Source organism: Ranitomeya imitator, chromosome 9 (genome assembly GCF_032444005.1).
Source record: "Ranitomeya imitator isolate aRanImi1 chromosome 9, aRanImi1.pri, whole genome shotgun sequence".
In the NCBI taxonomy this organism is placed as follows: domain Eukaryota; kingdom Metazoa; phylum Chordata; class Amphibia; order Anura; family Dendrobatidae; genus Ranitomeya; species Ranitomeya imitator.
Window position 1 is genome coordinate 12,952,594 of NC_091290.1, and position 18,934 is coordinate 12,971,527.

At 46.8% G+C, this 18,934-nt stretch overlaps 1 protein-coding gene across 1 annotated transcript in view; it reads left to right on the forward strand.

Annotated features, from left to right (window-relative positions):
- The first annotated feature begins 4,043 nt into the window (after positions 1-4,043).
- LOC138649786 (catalase-like) overlaps positions 4,044-18,934 on the forward strand; it is a 28,419-nt gene continuing 13,528 nt past the window's right edge. Inside the window, exons 1-4 of the mRNA XM_069740470.1 lie at positions 4,044-4,169; positions 17,053-17,221; positions 18,294-18,404; positions 18,702-18,832. Coding sequence (XP_069596571.1) covers positions 4,104-4,169; positions 17,053-17,221; positions 18,294-18,404; positions 18,702-18,832 — 477 coding nt within the window. The 5' untranslated portion in view covers positions 4,044-4,103. The remainder of the gene's footprint in view (positions 4,170-17,052; positions 17,222-18,293; positions 18,405-18,701; positions 18,833-18,934) is intronic.

Genomic DNA, 18,934 nt, shown 5'->3' on the forward strand with positions numbered 1-18,934 from the left:
ACAAATCAGCTGGTGTCAGGTCGACCACAAATCATCTGGTGTCAGGTCGACCACAAATCAGCTGGTGTCAGATCGACCACAAATCATCTGGTGTCAGATCGACCACAAATCAGCTGGTGTCAGATTAACCACAAATCAGCTGGTGTCAGATCGACCACAAATCATCTGGTGTCAGATCGACCACAAATCAGCTGGTGTCAGGTCGACCACAAATCAGCTGGTGTCAGGTCGACCACAAATCATCTGGTGTCAGATCGACCACAAATCATCTGGTGTCAGATCGACCACAAATCATCTGGTGTCAGATCGACCACAAATCATCTGGTGTCAGATCGACCACAAATCAGCTGGTGTCAGACCACAAATCAGCTGATACCTGGAGCTGTGGCCAGGGGAAGTACAGAGCCAGCAGTTGGAGCACCATGGTGCCATACCCCGGACCTACAGCTCGGCTGCCATTCACGTCCTATACAAGCCATTAAGCCTAAGGAATGTGGTGTTGGTAAAGAGGGATTTGGCCAGTTGGGTTTAAGGAGGAGAGACAGCTTTTAGTGTAAGTGGCCATGGGTGCACACTGTAATGGGTGCCATATCATATAAGTGGCGCACATTTATAAACAGTGTCCTCTGAATGGCGCATGCTCCAAAATTCATGCAACTCCCTCGGATTACATTGGTTACCCCATGGCCTTTGCAAAAAATGTGTCTCATCTTGCGTAAAAATGGTGCTTGTGACTTACTTTCCTGATGAGTTACTCCATTTTTCCGCTGCAATGTGTTTTTGACAAATTCATCAATTTTGCGCCAATTTCGTATTTCGAACTGAGCATCCAACCATAGATAATAACAATTATAGAAATCCCAGCCATCACTAATAGGATTACTAATAGCACAAGGCACAGGGTGAGAGTACCTGACTAGCACCAAGCCTCCTTCTATACACGCCATAATCTGTGATTCCTTCATTACTCGATTACTCCCGAACCAGGAAATTGGCACCACCCCGTGTCAGGCAGCGTTCACACATAATGAAAATGCTTTGGACTTTCCATCATCAAATTTTATGTTTCCTTCAGATTTTGCCTTGCATTTGCTGCCAAATTTTCTGACAAATTCTTTTTTTTTTTCTGACCCGTTGATCATCCCCAACATTCAGCCTTACATGGCAGTCAGCCATCGTCTTGGTTCCTTGCATGTTCTTTGCCCCCCCTGCACCTACTTCTCAGCATATTTGCTAATTTCCCCAGGATTTCTAGCAGCTTCCTGACTCATAAGATTTGGGAAATCTCGAGGGGCGCAAAAACCTTCCAGAAACGAGCCCATCCTGATTGTTTTCTGTTCTTGGCGTATTGCTTCAATGGGCTCCAGACACATATTTTAGGGGGCTGTGACCCATAAATGGATTGTTTCCAGTTTAAAAATGTCGCTATTTTCCCAGAGGAGAATTTCTAAAAGTTGGCAAGTTATCTTCGGGGTAAACTGGGGAGCTCGGAGAGGAACCCAGTGGAAGAAAAATCACCAAATTATTGGCATTGTGCAATCTGGATCCCATGTTGATTTATCTACTCATCGTCGGTGCAAATTTAAGATTAATTTCGTTCCATATTGCTTTTCTATGGTTCTCAATATAATGAGCACAATATAATAATAATAATAATAATCTTTATTTTTATATAGCGCTAACATATTCCGCAGCGCTTTACAGTTTGCACACATTATCATCACTGTCCCCGATGGGGCTCACCGTCACGCTGTAAGCGGCGTTAAAGGGGCAGGACGGCGTACTGGGACCCGCACCTGTTCCTACCACTTTAATGGGGCCCTGGCTTTCCCTTATCTCGGGGGTACCTATGATGGTTAGGAGGCCCGAGCCACCAGCATATCCCTGTCTCCTGTACAGGCCCTATCAGTGGCCTCCTCTCCCCCCAAAGGAGGTGGACTGCACCAGTGTAATAATACAACAAATAACAGGGTATACAGACAAGGTAGCTAAAAGTCTCAAACTCATCAAATGCTCACACAACCACAGAGGAAACAGAGAAGGGAAGAGAAGGAATAAACTAGGAAGGAAAACAGGTTTAATATGCAACCAAAACCGCAGACACCAATCTCTGTAAATAAACCTCCAACACCAACACTACGCTCCTTCAACCTCCAAGCCAGGCAGTAGAACTGATCACTGACAATAGCTGAAGTCAGGACTGGGTCTATATAGAGGATCAGATTACAAAATCCACTTCAGCTGAGAGACACCCAGCTCTCAGCAACTCAATAATAAGGTTAACTCCTGCACTGCTGGCACAAAGCAGCCAGGTCTGAATAAAGGTGAAGCGCTTCTGTTCACTGTGTGTGAACGAGGCCCAGAGCGCTGCAGTTCTCTGGAACCTCTCTGTCGCGGTAGCCCCGTGACACTCACAATCTAAATTCCCTGTCAATATATCTTTGGAATGTGGGAGGAAACCAGAGTAAACCCACGCAAACACTGGGAGGACATACAAACTCCTTGCAGATGTTGTCCAAGGTGGGATTAGAACCAAGGACCCCAGCGCTGCAAGGCGCTATCCACTGAGCCACCGTGCCGCCCCAATAATGATTCATTCACTGTTACATTGCAATTCCTTTAATTTGGTGAAAACTGGAAGTTTTAGGTGCTGGATAGCCAGCTACTCTGGACAAAAACTCATCATTTTCATTCTTTTGGAATGGAAGCCACCCGCTCTTTTAATATAAGAAAAAGACGCTGGCGGCTGATCCATCAGGAAAAGCAAAACCGCCAGCGGAGCCACTACAGGAAAGAGCCACCAGCTTTCTCCTAAAATTGGGTTTGTGAGAGAAAACTCTAGCAGATGCGCCAGTATCTAAAAGATGTCATATGCACATAGCCAGGGAGCAGAAACTCTAAATTACCCGCCAAAATTCAAAACTTCTCAAAAAAAAATGGAGGATCTGCTCAGTTTTTGCTCTGAAAACTCTGCAAGACGACTACATGTGCACTTACCTTCAGGATTTTCCTGAGTTTTTTGGAGAGCGTCCACGCCAAGAAGAAAAATCTGAACAATTTGCTGTAGAAAAAAATGCTTGAAAGACTCTATTAACTCATACTGTAAAGCCAGCCTGCAGTTCATCTGTTCAGTCTTTTGAGTGTTTTGAAAAACGGATGGTGCAAAAACAACAAAGTACACGTCACCTCTGTGAAGGGGCTCTTGATGGAATCTGCTCCAAATAAGACACCGTCAAATCGAAAAGGCTGCAAAAACCCTTCAGGAAAAAAATAAAGTCTATTCCAAAACTATTCAAAACTGCTTCAGGAAACGCAAAACTCCTAAAAAAAAACAAAGGATTTTTCACCAGAAAACTCGTCATTTTTGCTTGCCTCAAAAACCTCTATGTCCTCGTACTGTTAGTGCAAAATCTGTAACGTTATGTTCGCACTGAGTTTTTTTTTCTAGGAGTTTTTGGAGCAGAAACTCTTCAAAAAGTACAAAGAGTTAAAAAAAAATAAGTTTTGATTTGAGAGTTGAAGTATGTGCACATGACGTTCGTTAAAATCACGCAAGTGAAAATCAGATATTGATTTATTCTAAGGGCGCAGTCAGACGGCCTAAAAAATCGGACTGAGGTCGGAACGCAGCGCAAGGACTGGCTGGCGGCTCTCCCAACCTGAGCGTGACAGCTTCATATACACTATATCTCGGGTCGAGAGATTCACGGCCAGTCCGAGCACTGGGGTCCATTCTTGGTCGGATTTATGCGCCCTATGATTGGCCATCAAACACCTATTAGGGTGTATACTCTCCCAGGTGGACTTTTTGACACTATAGGAGTCTTATGTTCATGTAGCATAGAACTTTTGTATGTGAACACAGCTGTATGGACTATCCGTGCCGTTGACTTTGCTGGTGCGCCGCTCGCCCTATACTGGTAATGTCGGCTCTGGAGACAGGGTGGATGCAGAACTCGATCTATTTAATAACGTCATGCTGTATAATCAGGAGGTTTATTACCAGCAATGCTTTACATACCTAAGCTGGAGGGAGGTGTACGTGGCACCAGCACTATATATATGTCACGCTCATTAACTTCAAAGAACACACATTTGTCATCATGGCTGGACGATGTCTGTACAGTGCTCAGTTCCAGAAGTCTGGGAAAGAAGCCCAGGGTGCTCAGGTAATCACTAAAACTTTTTCTTAAAACCATATGTTAGGAGTATTTTTTTTTTTTACAGGTGAGTGAACTACTTTTAATGAAACCTCTCCAAAAGACCACCCTCAAAATGACCATCCCTGATATAGACCAGATCTTCTGATGATATATTTTGGAATCCTTATCCATACTGGTCCACTTATGAGATGACCACCCCTTATCTAGACTAGATCTTTCGATGTTACCTTTAGCAATCTCCATCCATACTGGAAGTCTTCAGTTCGATGAGATGACCACCTCTGATCTAGACCAGATGTTTCGATGTTATCCTATCCATACTGGAACTTCACCCCGGATGAAGACCAGATCTTTAGATGATACGTGTTGGAATCCTTATCCATACTGGACCTCTTACAATATATGAAATGACCAGCTCTTTTTTTAGACCAGATGTTGTTATTATAAATGTTTGAATTCCTATCCATACTCAACGTTTTCTATGCGTTGACCACCTCTGGTCTAGACAAGATCTTTCAATTATATATTTTGGAATTCCATCCATACTGGACCTTTTCTTTGAGATGACCACCACCAAACTAGATCTGATGTTTTGATGATATATTTTGAAATCCTATCCATACTGGAGTTCTTTTTTTGAGATAACCACAACTGATCTAGACCTGATCTTTCAATTATACATCTTGGAATCTATGGCCACATTGGACCTTTTCTACGAGATGACCACCACCTATGATCTAGACCTGATCTTTCAATAGTACATTTTGATATCCCTATGCATATTGGACCTCTTGTATGAGATGACCATTACTAATCTTGACGTGATCATCTGAGGATATATTTTGGAATCCCATTCATACTGAACCTCTCCTTTGAGATGACCATCACTGATCTAGACCCCAACTTTTGATCATACATCTTTGAATCCATATCCATATGGGTCCTTTTCTATGATGTGACTACCAATGATCTAGACCAGATATTTTGATTATATATTTTGGAATATGATCCATACTGAACCTCCTCTATGAGACATTTACCCCAATCTAGACTAGATCTTTTGATCAAACATTTTTGGAATCCTTATCCATAGAGTACCTGAATTTTGGAGATGACCTCCATGGTGGTGGAGAGGTGGTCCACCAGGGAAGAAGGTTACTGTATGTAAGATATAATTGAGTTGATATCCATCTATCTGGACATAGGGTGGTCTTCTAAAAGATGTGGCCTTTTAGTGAGATTTACGGTAACTCTATATAATATTTGTATTTATTGTTTTATTTAAAGGAACCAATCAATGGCCAATGTCTACTGGTGGCTAAGCCTGGACCAATAGGTCTTCGAGGTCATTGGTAGTTGTATCTCTGAGAGTATTGTGTGGGTTCATGTTATGGATTACGTAGTTTGATATTACAATACAATAATTGAGCGCTGATCCTTCTCAGATCTTAGGTTGGCTTGGACCACCCACTGGATCTCTAAGCCAAGAATGAGCAGGGATTTAAAGGAGTCCACTGCATGGATGGATAGGATCACCGCCTAGCCATAGTGGAGGGCTGGTAGTGAAGACCTCCAAGGTTCCCTACGTGTTTGAAGTCCCACTAATTCACACCAGCAATTATCATCTCCATTTCGTACATCATAGTCCTAGATCTGCCACCATGACTGGGCAATGAATAATTCCCTCTGTTGTATACGGATCGGGCTGCCGTGTAATTAAAGGGCAATGTCATCACTCAGCATTCAACTTATCCATTATGTTGTCATGCTCCAAAAATATTTTCTTTTTGTTTGGAAACCTTTAATTACTGCTAGAATTACATATCTGACGAGTGCGATCTCCTACATCACGTGCCTTAGAGCCGACGCAACGGCCGGCTCCACTTACCGTCATCTTGTGCAGAAATCACTATATTTTTAAGGTATGATATTAATAATTCTGGTTGTCGATGGAAAAATTTGCTCCAGCTCAACATTCAGGATGCTCTTGGTAAAATGTATATGGGAAGACACACGATATGGAGCAAAGTATGTGCCCCCTCCAGAACGTTTCTTGACCTCCTAGTCTACATCCATAGACATTAATCTGGAGTCGCTCCTCTGCTGATATAACGGCTCCTGCTCTTCTGGGAAGGATTTATACAAGATTTTGGAGGCATCTGTGGGAATTTTTGCTCCTTCATCCAGAAGAGCATTTGTGAGGTCAGATCCTGATGTTGGACGAGAGGACCGGGGATCAGTCTCTATGAGGTCCGGGCTCTGTGCGGCTGCTCATGTTCTTCCACCAAACTCCCCCGAAACCTTGTGCACTGGGCACAGTCATGGGGGGCAGATAAGGGTCTTCCCCAAACTGTTCCCGCAAAGCTGAAGCTACAATTGTCCACAATATCTTGTGCTGAAGATGAAGATTTCCCATCACTGGAGCTGAGGGTCCGAGGCCGACCCCTGATAACAGCCCATAGCAATATCCCCCTCCACCATTTGTACAGGGGGCACAATGCAGTCAGGGGGTAACGTCCTCCTGGAATTACCAAACCCAGCCTCCTCCATCAGGCGCAGATAGATCCGTCACTGCACAGAACACGTCTCCTCCAGAGTCTAGTGGTGGCGGCTTTACACCGCTCCATCCGACGCTCAGCATTGTGCTTGGTGATGTACGGCTGCATGCAGCGGTTCGGCCATAAAGCTCCTGGTGGGAGCACACCAGGGCGGGGGGAAGGATGTTATACACCGCAGGTATCTGGGCCAAGGGTTATACACCAAGAGTAATTGGGTTGGAGGCAATAAATTGGGGGCAATGGTGTCAGATGATATACACCTGGGGTGATGGGACTAATTGAGAAAACTAAATTCAGTAATCAAGACGAAAGGCCCAATAGTTTTGTCCATAGTGTACTGTATATTCTAAGAGGATATTGACTTTTAATATGGTCATATATCATAGTGTCCTGAATATACTCTTACATTTATATTTTTATAAGCCATTTTCATATTTTTATGTACAATTTTTGCTTCTGAAGTGCTACATTTTGGCCACAATAATAGGGAGCAGTCAGCCAACCATTAATTGGAATAATTTTCAGCACTGTGCAATGTTTGGAGACATTTATGGCCTCACCAATGATTCATAGAAATCCCTCCAGGGTAAATGTTATGATGCAGCAGATAAATATTTATATTAGGTTCATTTATATTTTACTGTTTTATATAGAAGTGTCATAGACGCGGTATCTCAGAATACCAGGTACAAAGGTTAATCATATAATGGACGGTTCTGCAAGTACTTTGTGCTTAAATTCTTGATGATCTTCAGCTTTTCATGACATAATTAGGTTTTATTATGATAAAACCGGAAATAGCTAAGTGGCACTGAGATCCAGTACTTACTGATCATGAGGGCGATCATAATAGGTGATATTACAGCTCACCTCCTCCTCCTGTATAATGACTGATAACACCTCTATATACAGTAGATAACACAGGATCCACCATTCACAATAGGTGATGTCACAGCTCACCTCCTCCTGTACAATGACTGATAACACCTCTATATACAGTAGATAAGACAGGATCCACCATTCACAATAGGTGATGTCACAGCTCACCTCCTCCTCCTGTACAATGACTGATAACACCTCTATATACAGTGGATAACACAGGATCCACCATTCACAATAGGTGATGTCACAGCTCACCTCCTCCTCCTGTACAATGACTGATAACACCTCTATATACAGTAGATAACATAGGATTCACCATTCACAATAGATGATGTCACAGCTCACCTCCTCCTCCTGTACAATGACTGATAACACCTCTATATACAGTAGATAACACAGGATCCACCATTCACAATAGGTGATGTCACAGCTCACCTCCTCCTCCTGTACAATGACTGATAACACCTCTATATACAGTAGGTAACACAGGATCCACCATTCACAATAGGTGATGTCACAGCTCACCTCCTCCTGTACGAAGTCTTTCGTACAAAATATTTATTATTTAAATATTAGGTCACTTTCTGATGTCAGATTCCCTTTAAAAGTGCAGTAAATCCTCAAAAAGATATTTAGGAATAAAACCTCAGACAAAAAATAAAGAATAAATATAATTTTTAAAAAGCTAATAACTATCCTTTATATATCCTTTTAATCCTTACTACCTGTAAAATATGTTTAAAGCATAGAAATAGTGAAACTATTGGAAAATAAAAAAAATGAAAAAACTACCGTAAACTACATTTTTTACATATTTTGTTTGAATTAAGTATACAGTTACTATATTAATTTATTTTTCACATAACATTTTTATACAATAAGAAATAATCCCAGAAATGCAAAAACAAAAACTCACACAGCAACGTCAGAGAAAAACTACAAAAATAAAGTGTCGACTGCCAGAATGCACAGACACAAAAACAAAAATATATATATGCTGCTTCCTGTAGGGCTGCGTCCTCACTTAGGTGAAATGATGATGCCTTGCATTGTTCTCATGGGTCTGGCTGTTAAATATTCTATTAATTTTAGTAGCAAACACCCAGAGATAATTGAGGATGATTGTTTTACTAGTTGTGTCATTAACATTAATTCTTCGGTCTATGGACGCCTTAAAGGGGTTTTCCAGATTGCATCATGGATGGTCTTAGTGTCATCAGTGACCAGAGGCTCGCACTATGTTCCGCCCTCTTGATCATCATGTTTCGTACCTCCCTTTTGCTTGATTTACAGCATGTGTTTTCCCAAAGGGAGCACTGCCTGACTCCTTTCCCCTCCACAGTCTGCACAGATATTGCAGAAGCCCAGCTGGTTAACACAGTGTCAGCGTAGGTGGGTTTTCATCCCCCTCTCCTGTCTTCAGCCAACTCTCCTGTCTGCAGCTCCCACTCTCCTGTCTGCAGTCCCCACTCTCCTGTCTGCAGCCCCCACTCATTTCTGCAGCCCCCACACTCCTGTCTGCAGCTCCCACTCTCCTGTCTGCAGCTCCCACTCTCCTGTCTGCAGCCCCCACTCTCCTGTCTGCAGCCCCCACTCTCCTGTCTGCAGCCCCCACTCATTTCTGCAGCCCCCACACTCCTGTCTGCAGCTCCCACTCTCCTGTCTGCAGCTCCCACTCTCCTGTCTGCAGTCGCCATTCTCCTGACTGCAGCCCCCACTCTCCTGTCTGCAGTCCTCACTCTCCTGTCTGCAGTCCTCACTCTCCTGTCTGCAGCCCCCACTCTCCTGTCTGCAGCCCCCACTCTCCTTTCTGAAGCTCCCACTGTCCTGTATAAAGCTCCCACTCTCCTGTCTGCAGCTCCCACTCTCCTGTCTGCAGCCCTCCCTCTCCTGTCTGCAGCCCCCACTCTCCTGTCTGCAGCCCCACTGTCCTGTATGAAGCTCCCACTCTCCTGTCTGCAGCCCCCTCCTGTCTGCAGCTCCCACTCTCCTGTCTGCAGCCCTCCCTCTCCTGTCTGCAGACCCCACTCTCCTGTCTGCAGACCCCACTCTCCTTTCAGCATTTCAGCAGCTCCCACTCTCCTGTCTGCAGCTCCCACTCTCCTGTCTGCAGCTCCCACTCTCCTGTCTGCAGCTCCCACTCTCCTGTCTGCAGCTCCCACTCTCCTGTCTGCAGCTCCCACTCTCCTGTCTGCAGCTCCCACTCTCCTGTCTGCAGCTCCCACTCTCCTGTCTGCAGCTCCCACTCTCCTGTCTGCAGCTCCCACTCTCCTGTCTGCAGCTCCCACTCTCCTGTCTGCAGCCCCCACTCTCCTGTCTGCAGCCCCCACTCTCCTGTCTGCAGCCCCCACTCTCCTGTCTGCAGCCCCCACTCTCCTGTCTGCAGCCCCCACTCTCCGGTCTGCAGCCCCCACTCTCCGGTCTGCAGCCCCCACTCTCCGGTCTGCAGCCCCCACTCTCCGGTCTGCAGCCCCCACTCTCCGGTCTGCAGCCCCCACTCTCCGGTCTGCAGCCCCCACTCTCCGGTCTGCAGCCCCCACTCTCCGGTCTGCAGCTCCCATTCTCCTGTCTTCAGCGCCCACTCTACTGTCTGCAGCTCCCACTCTCCTGTCTGCAGTCTGCAGTCTCCACTCTCCTGTCTGCAGCTCCCACTCTCCTATCTGTGGCTCCCACTCTCGTGTCTGAAGCTCCCACTCTCCTATCTGCAGTCTCCACTCTCCTGTCTGCAGCTCCCACTCTCCTTTCTGCAGTCTCCACTCTCCTGTCTGCAGCCCCCACTCTCCTGTGTCTGAAGCTCCCACTCTTCTGTCTGCAGCTCCCTCTCATGTCTGCAGCTCCCTCTCATGTCTGCAGCTCCCACTTTCCTGTCTGCAGCTCCCACTTTCCTGTCTGCAGCTCCCACTCTCCTATATGCAGCTCCCACTCTCCTGTCTGCAGTCTCCACTCTCCTGTCTGCAGCCCTCCCTCTCCTGTCTGCAGCCCCGACTCTCCTTTCTGCAGCCCCCACTCTCCTGTCTGAAGCTCCCACTGTCCTGTATGAAGCTCCCACTCTCCTGTCTGCAGCCCCAACTCTCCTGTCTGAAGCTCCCACTCTCCTGTCTGCAGCTCCCACTCTCCTGTCTGCAGCCCCCACTCTCCTGCCTGAAGCCCCCACTCTCCTGTCTGCAGCCCCCACTCTCCTGCCTGAAGCCCCCACTCTCCTGTCTGCAGCCCCCACTCTCCTGTCTGAAGCTCCCACTGTCCTGTATGAAGCTCCCACTCTCCTGTCTGCAGCTCCCACTCTCCTTTCTGCAGTCTCCACTCTCCTGTCTGCAGCCCCCACTCTCCTGTGTCTGAAGCTCCCACTCTTCTGTCTGCAGCTCCCTCTCATGTCTGCAGCTCCCTCTCATGTCTGCAGCTCCCACTTTCCTGTCTGCAGCTCCCACTTTCCTGTCTGCAGCTCCCACTCTCCTATATGCAGCTCCCACTCTCCTGTCTGCAGTCTCCACTCTCCTGTCTGCAGCCCTCCCTCTCCTGTCTGCAGCCCCGACTCTCCTTTCTGCAGCCCCCACTCTCCTGTCTGAAGCTCCCACTGTCCTGTATGAAGCTCCCACTCTCCTGTCTGCAGCCCCAACTCTCCTGTCTGAAGCTCCCACTCTCCTGTCTGCAGCTCCCACTCTCCTGTCTGCAGCCCCAACTCTCCTGTCTGAAGCTCCCACTCTCCTGTCTGCAGCCTCCACTCTCCTGTCTGCAGCTCCCACTCTCCTGTCTGCAGCCCCCACTCTCCTGTCTTCAGCCAACTCTCCTGTTTGCAGCCCCCACTCTCCTGTCTGCAGCCCCCACTCTCCTGTCTGCAGCCCCCACTCTCCGGGCTGCAGCCCCCACTCTCCGGTCTGCAGCCCCCACTCTCCGGTCTGCAGCCCCCACTCTCCGGTCTGCAGCCCCCACTCTCCGGTCTGCAGCCCCCACTCTCCGGTCTGCAGCCCCCACTCTCCGGTCTGCAGCCCCCACTCTCCTGTCTTCAGCCAACTCTCCTGTTTGCAGCCCCCACTCTCTAGTCTGCAGCTCCCACTTTCCTGTCTGCAGTAACCACTCTCCTGTCTGCAGCTCCCACTCTCCTTTCTGCAGTCTCCACTCTCCTGTCTGCAGCCCCCACTCTCCTATCTGCGGCTCCCACTCTTGTGTCTGAAGCTCCCACTCTTCTGTCTGCAGCTCCCTCTCATGTCTGCAGCTCCCACTTTCCTGTCTGCAGCTCCCACTCTCCTATATGCAGCTCCCACTCTCCTGTCTGCAGTCTCCACTCTCCTGTCTGCAGCCCTCCCTCTCCTGTCTGCAACCCCGACTCTCCTTTCTACAGCCCCCACTCTCCTGTCTGAAGCTCCCACTGTCCTGTATGAAGCTCCCACTCTCCTGTCTGCAGCCCCAACTCTCCTGTCTGAAGCTCCCACTCTCCTGTCTGCAGCTCCCACTCTCCTGTCTGCAGCCCCCACTCTCCTGTCTGAAGCCCCCACTCTACTGTCTGCAGCTCCCACTCTCCTGTCTGCAGCCTCCACTCTCCTGTCTGCAGCTCCCACTCTCCTGTCTGCAGTTCCCACTCTCCTGTCTGCAGCTCCCACTCTCCTGTCTGCAGTTCCCACTCTCCTGTCTGCAGCCCCCACTCTCCTGCCTTCAGCCAACTTTCCTGTCTGCAGCCTCCACTCTCTGGTCTGCAGCGCCCGCTCTATTGTCTGCAGCTCCCACTCTCGTGTCTGAAGCTCCCACTCTTCTGTCTGCAGCTCCCTCTATCTGTAGCTTCCACTCTCCTGTCTGCAGCTCCCCCTTTCCTGTCTGTAGCTCCCACTCTCCTGTCTGCAGTCTCCACTCTCCTGTCTGCAGCTCCCACTCTCCTATCTGCGGCTCTCACTCTCGTGTCATCTGAAGCTCCCACTCTTCTGTCTGCAGCTCCCTCTCCTATCTGCAGCTCCCCCTCTCCTGTCTGCAGCTCCCCCTCTCCTGTCTGCAGCTCCCACTCTCCTGTCTGCCGTCTCCACTCTCCTGTCTGCAGCTCCCACTCTCCTGTCTGAAGTTCCCACTCTTCTGTCTGCAGCTTCCTCTCCTGTCTGAAGCCCCCACTTTCCTGTCTGCAGCTCCCACTTTCCTGTCTGCAGCTCCCACTTTCCTGTCTGCAGCTCCCACTCTCCTGTCTGAAGCTCCCACTCTCCTGTCTGCAACCTCCACTCACTGCACACAAGGATCACACAATATGGTCAACTAATGGAGACAGGAGAGAGGGAGGAGAGTGCAACTGTACTGAGCCCTTGGCTATGCCAGCGGTGCACTGAGGAGAAGGGCTGGAGTCCATAATCCAAACATCCGACTCCTCAATTTCCCTGACTCCGACTCCACAACCCTGCTGAGGAGCTCTCATTTACATTTAAAATAAAACTCATTTTTTCTGGAAAAACTACAAAAGCAAAATTGATGTAGCAGGGTTTATAGGGGCTATTTCCCCTATAGGACTATACAAGTAGCGTAAACTAACTGTCTTTTGGGGGGTGACATATATCCTTTAAGCAGGGTATATGTTTTTTTCAAGTGTAGTAGATAGTAGAACACTGTGCTTTTCCTTGCAAATTGCCATTTTTCAGAGAAAAAGAGGACTTGAACGCTTTAGCACCACCTGTTGGAAGTAGCGATCCTACAAATCACAATCAACCCTTTAACGAGTCTTGCAATATGACTTAGGATAAAAGCCAAATCAGTATCTCAATAAAAGGGTTTGATTGTGACTTGTAGGATCGCTACTTCCAATAGGTGGCGCTATAGAGTTCAAGTTCTCTTTTTCTCTGAAGATGCAATTTGCATATTAAATTTCCCAGAGGAGCATTGCACGGCGAATAAGTCTCCTTACCTTGACAAGCCAGAGCTGGTATGTCACTTTCCACAAGGAGAAACCTTGTGCTTTTACACACGTCTAAGAAAAAAAGATGCACTTAGTGTAAGTTGGTGAAATGTCAGAATAGATCTACTACATCTGACCATTGTAGAAGGATTTGGCTGAATAACCTGCCCAGGATGGTCCTGTGTATACACCTGATGTCTGTTCACGTAGTGCATTACACCCAGTATACAGGATGACTTGTTACTGGTATATGACAGACATTAGATGTTATACACTAGATGCATATTGTCATATATATGTGTGTACATATAACAGTGTGTGTACGGTATTACGTGTGATGTCTGTAGTCACAGTATCTCATATACCATATGCTATATGCACTGGACTGATCCTGCACCGGCGACAGGACATCAGATTATATACAGTACCTTATATAATAGACCAAAAGTTTGGACACACCTTCTCATTTAAAGATTTTTCTGTATTTTCATGACTATGAAAATTGTACATTCACACTGAAGGCATCAAAACTATGAATTAATACATGTGGAATTATATACTGAACAAAAAAGTGTGAAATTATGTCTTATATTCTTGGTTCTTCAAAGTAGCCACCTTTTGCTTTGATGACTGCTTTGCACACTTTTGGCATTCTCTTGATGAGCTTCAAGAGGTAGTCACCGGGAATGGTTTTCACTTCACAGGTGTGCCCTATCGGGTTTAATAAGTGGGATTTCTTGCCTTATAAATGGGGTTGGGACCATCAGTTGTGTTGAGCAGAAGTCTGGTGGATACACAGCTGATAGTCCTACTGAATAGACTGTTAGCATTTGTATTATGGCAAGAAAAAAGCAGCTAAGTAAAGAAAAACGAGTGGCCATCATTACTTTAAGAAATGAAGGTCAGTCAGTCTGAAAAATTGGGAAAACTTTGAAAGTGTCCCCAAGTGCAGTTGCAAAAACCATCAAGCGCTACAAAGAAACTGACTCACATGAGAATCGCCCCAGGAAAGGAAGACCAAGAGTCACCTCTGCTTCTGAGGATAAGTTTATCCGAGTCACCAGCCTCAGAAATCGCAGGTTAACAGCAGCTCAGATTAGAGACCAGGTCAATGCCACACAGAGTTCTAGCAGCAGACACATCTCTACAACTGTTAAGAGGAGACTTTGTGCAGCAGGCCTTCATGGTAAAATAGCTGCTAGGAAACCACTGCTAAGGACAGGCAACAAGCAGAAGAGACTTGTTTGGGCTAAAGAACACAAGGAATGGACATTAGACCAGTGGAAATCTGTGCTTTGGTCTGATGAGTCCAAATTTGAGATCTTTGTTTCCAACCACCGTGTCTTTGTGCGACGCAGAAAAGGTGAACGGATGGACTCTACATGCCTGGTTCCCACCGTGAAGCATGGAGGAGGAGGTGTGATGGTGTGGGGGGGCTTTGCTGGTGACACTGTTGGGGATTTATTCAAAATTGAAGACATACTGATCCAGCATGGCTACCACAGCATCTTGCAGCGGCATGCTATTCCATCCGGTTTGCGTTTAGTTGGACCATCATTTATTTTTCAACAGGACAATGACCACAATCACACCTCCAGGCTGTGTAAGGGCTATTTGACCAAGAAGGAGAGTGATGGGGTGTTACGCCAGATGACCTGGCCTTCACAGTCACCAGACCTGAACCCAATCGGGATGGTTTGGGGTGAGCTGGACACAGAGTGAAGGCAAAAGGGCCAACAAGTGCTAAGCATCTCTGGGAACTCCTTCAAGATTGTTGGAAGAACATTCCCGGTGACTACCTCTTGAAGCTCATCAAGAGAATGCCAAGAGTGTGCAAAACAGTCATCAAAGCAAAAGGTGGCTACTTTGAAGAACCTAGAATATAAGACATAATTTCAGTTGTTTCACACTTTTTTGTTAAGTATATAATTCCACATGTGTTAATTCATAGTTTTGATGCCTTCAGTGTGAATGTACAATTTTCATAGTCATGAAAATACAGAAAATCTTTAAATGAGAAGGTGTGTTCAAACTTTTGCTCTGTACTGTATGTATACTCTCTGTAATCTATATGTGATGTCCTGTAGCCTGTGCAGCGTCAATCCAGTGCATGGATCAGTGCTATGTAGGATCAGTTCTGTGCGGGGGGTCTGTGCTGTGCAGGGGACTGTGCTATTCAGGGGTCTGTGCTGTGCAGGGGTCAGTGATGTACAGGGGTCAGTGATGTACAGATGTGCAGGGGTCAGTGATGTACAGATGTGCAGGGGTCAGTGATGTGCAGGGGTCTGTGCTGTGCAGGGGTCAGTGATGTACAGACGTCAGTGATGTACAGATGTGCAGGGGTCAGTGATGTGCAGGGGTCAGTGATGTACAGGGGTCAGTGATGTACAGATGTGCAGGGGTCAGTGATGTGCAGGAGTCAGTGATGTACAGGGGTCAGTGATGTACAGATGTGCAGGGGTCAGTGATGTGCAGGGGTCAGTGATGTACAGGGGTCAGTGATGTACAGATGTGCAGGGGTCAGTGATGTGCAGGAGTCAGTGATGTACAGGGGTCAGAGATGTACAGATGTGCAGGGGTCAGTGATGTGCAGGGGTCAGTGATGTACAGATGTGCAGGGGTCAGTGATGTACAGGGGTCAGTGATGTGCAGGGGTCAGTGATGTGTAGAGGTCAGTGATGTACAGATGTACAGGGGTCAGTGATGTACAAGGGTCAGTGATGTGCAGGGGTCTGTGCTGTGCAGGGGGTTGTGCTGTTCAGGGGTCAGTGCTGTGCAGGGGTCTGTGCTGTGCAGGGGTCAGGGATGTAAAGATGTACAGGGGTCAGTGATGTACAGGGTTCAGTGATGTGCAGGGGTCAGTGATGTGCAGGGGTCTGTGCTGTGCCGGGGTCCGTGCTTTGCAGGGGTTTGTGCTGTGCAGGGATCAATGCTGTGCTGGGGTCAATGATGTGCAGGAGTCTGTGCTGTTCAGGGGTCTGTGATGTGCAGGGTTTAGCGCTGTGCAGGAGTCAGTATTGTGCAGGGGTCTGTGATGTGCAGGGGTCAGTGATCTGCAGGGGTCAGTGATGTGCAGGGGTTTGTGCTGTGCAGGGATCAATGCTGTGCTGGGGTCAGTGATGTGCAGGGGTCAGTGATGTGCAGGGGTCAGTGATGTGCAGGAGACAGTGATGTGCAGGGGTCTGTGATGTGCAGGGTTTAGCGCTGTGCAGGAGTCAGTGATGTGCAGTGGTCAGTGCTGTGCTGGGGTCAGTGATGTGCAGGGGTCAGTGATGTGCAGGGGTCAGTGATGTGCAGGGGTCAGTGATGTGCAGGGGTCCGTGCTTTGCAGGGGTCAGTGATGTGCAGTGGTCTGTGATGTGCAGGGTTTAGCGCTGTGCAGGAGTCAGTGATGTGCAGGGTTTAGTGCTGTAGAGGGGTCAGTGATATGCAGTGACATTGATTATAAGTGACCCCCAAATCCTATTCCACCATGTATTGTGACATCCATAGTGGTCTCACAGTGACGGATCCCCAATTTCCCACCATGGGCAGTAGTAAGACTTTGATGACTTGCTATAGAAATGTCCTTTTTTTACTCTCTCTATAGCCGGAGCTGATGACCACGTCCAATGGAGACCCCATCGGAAACTTGACCACTTCATTGACTGTGGGCCCTCGAGGGCCAGTTCTCCTTCAGGATGCAATATTCATTGAAGAAATTTCTCACTTTGTCCGGGAGCGTATTCCCGAGAGGGTGGTGCACGCTCGTGGCGCCGGTAAGAAAGTCCGGCAGGACAGTGTAATGATAAAAAAAATTGAAACTGTATATTTATTTACATTTTTTATACCATTTTGCCTGCTATGTGCAGATATCGGATGGTCGGCTGATAATTCAGAATATTTTGGGGAAAGGATTGGGCATGTTGAATTTCAGCATGCCTGATCCTTGCTAAAGGTGTCTGACAGCGGCATACTCCTCTCTATATCTTACTGTTTTTGGTCTCCACAACATTGCAATAAAATACAATAAGAAGAGATCAAAACATTGTATCTACCCCAAAATGTTATTAATTAAAATATCGTCTCGTACCGCAAAAAATAAGCCGTCACCCAGATCACAGAAAATGGAGACGCTACAGGTCTCGTAAAATGGCGACAAACACAAAAAAATATATATTTTCATACAAATTTCAGATTATTTTTCACCACTTAAATAAAATATTAAACTACACATGTGTGGTATCTGTGAACTCGCACCAATCCAGAGAATCATATTATCAGGTCGGTTTTACTATATAATGAACATGGTGACTTAAAAAAAAAAAAAAAGAAAAAAGAAAAAACAATTGGGAAATTGCACTTTTTTTTAAAGTTTCAAAACACCTGGAATGTTTTTTCTCGTTTCGCAGTGTCATTCAAAAGTGCAACTCGTTTCCCTAAAAACGCCTCATACGGCGATATTGGTGGAAAAATAGAAAGTTATGGCCCTGGGAAGAAGGGGAGGAAAAAATGGCCGGGAAGGGGTGAAGATTTTTTTCAAAAGGACACCATGTTGTATACGGTCATTATATAACTGCTACCTGAGCTCCCATAATGCACTGCTCTCTGGAAAGCCGCACAATTTCAAATTTAAAATTTCGAATTTAAACGACGCCGTTACTGTCTGCGTGAGAGCAGTTATGCAAATTAGCACAGCATTTTATGGCGTGCTGCAAAGTGGAATTTTCCATAAATTAATTTTCTCTTTGGTTCTACTCTTATCAGACAGATGTTATCCTGCTTTATGGGATGCGGGGGTGCGGTAATAAGGAGCCCCCCACCTTACTCTACTACGTTTTTGTATTTCAGGAGCGTTCGGTTGCTTCGAGGTCACTCATGATATCACCAAGTATTGCAAGGCCCAAATGTTTCAGTACGTCGGGAAGAAGACGCCGGTAGCCGTCCGCTTCTCTACTACCAGTAAGTTCTAAGCTTTGTTAGAGCAGCATTTTGTGCTCCAGAGCTGTTCTTCCTACTCTGGCAGAAATGATGATTGTTCTCGTACACATTGACGCTTACAGTAAGTTTTCTGCCTGGAAAGTAGGGGAAAAAAAGTCCCTAAGGACCCTAAGGTTGGACAGTCCACATAACGGCCCTCGTGGCTCCTGTGAGCTAGAAATGCGGACTCTTCCTTCTGAGGTTGATGGCGGAGCAATGAGACGTCCCCTGCACTTCTCTGTTCCTTCCTTAACGTATTTTTAATGATTATTTTCGCAGCTGGAGAAACAGGGACATCAGAACTGGTTAGAGATCCTCGCGGATTCGCTGTAAAATTCTACACGCAACAAGGAAACTGGGATATTGTTGGGAATAACACCCCAATATTCTTCATAAGGGACCCCATCTTGGTCAGTATTGATGCCCCCTCTATTATATCTGGTCGTCTCACTCATTTGTGGCCCCTCATTCCCTGCACTTTTTTGGATTGGTTCAGAGCAGGAATACCCAAC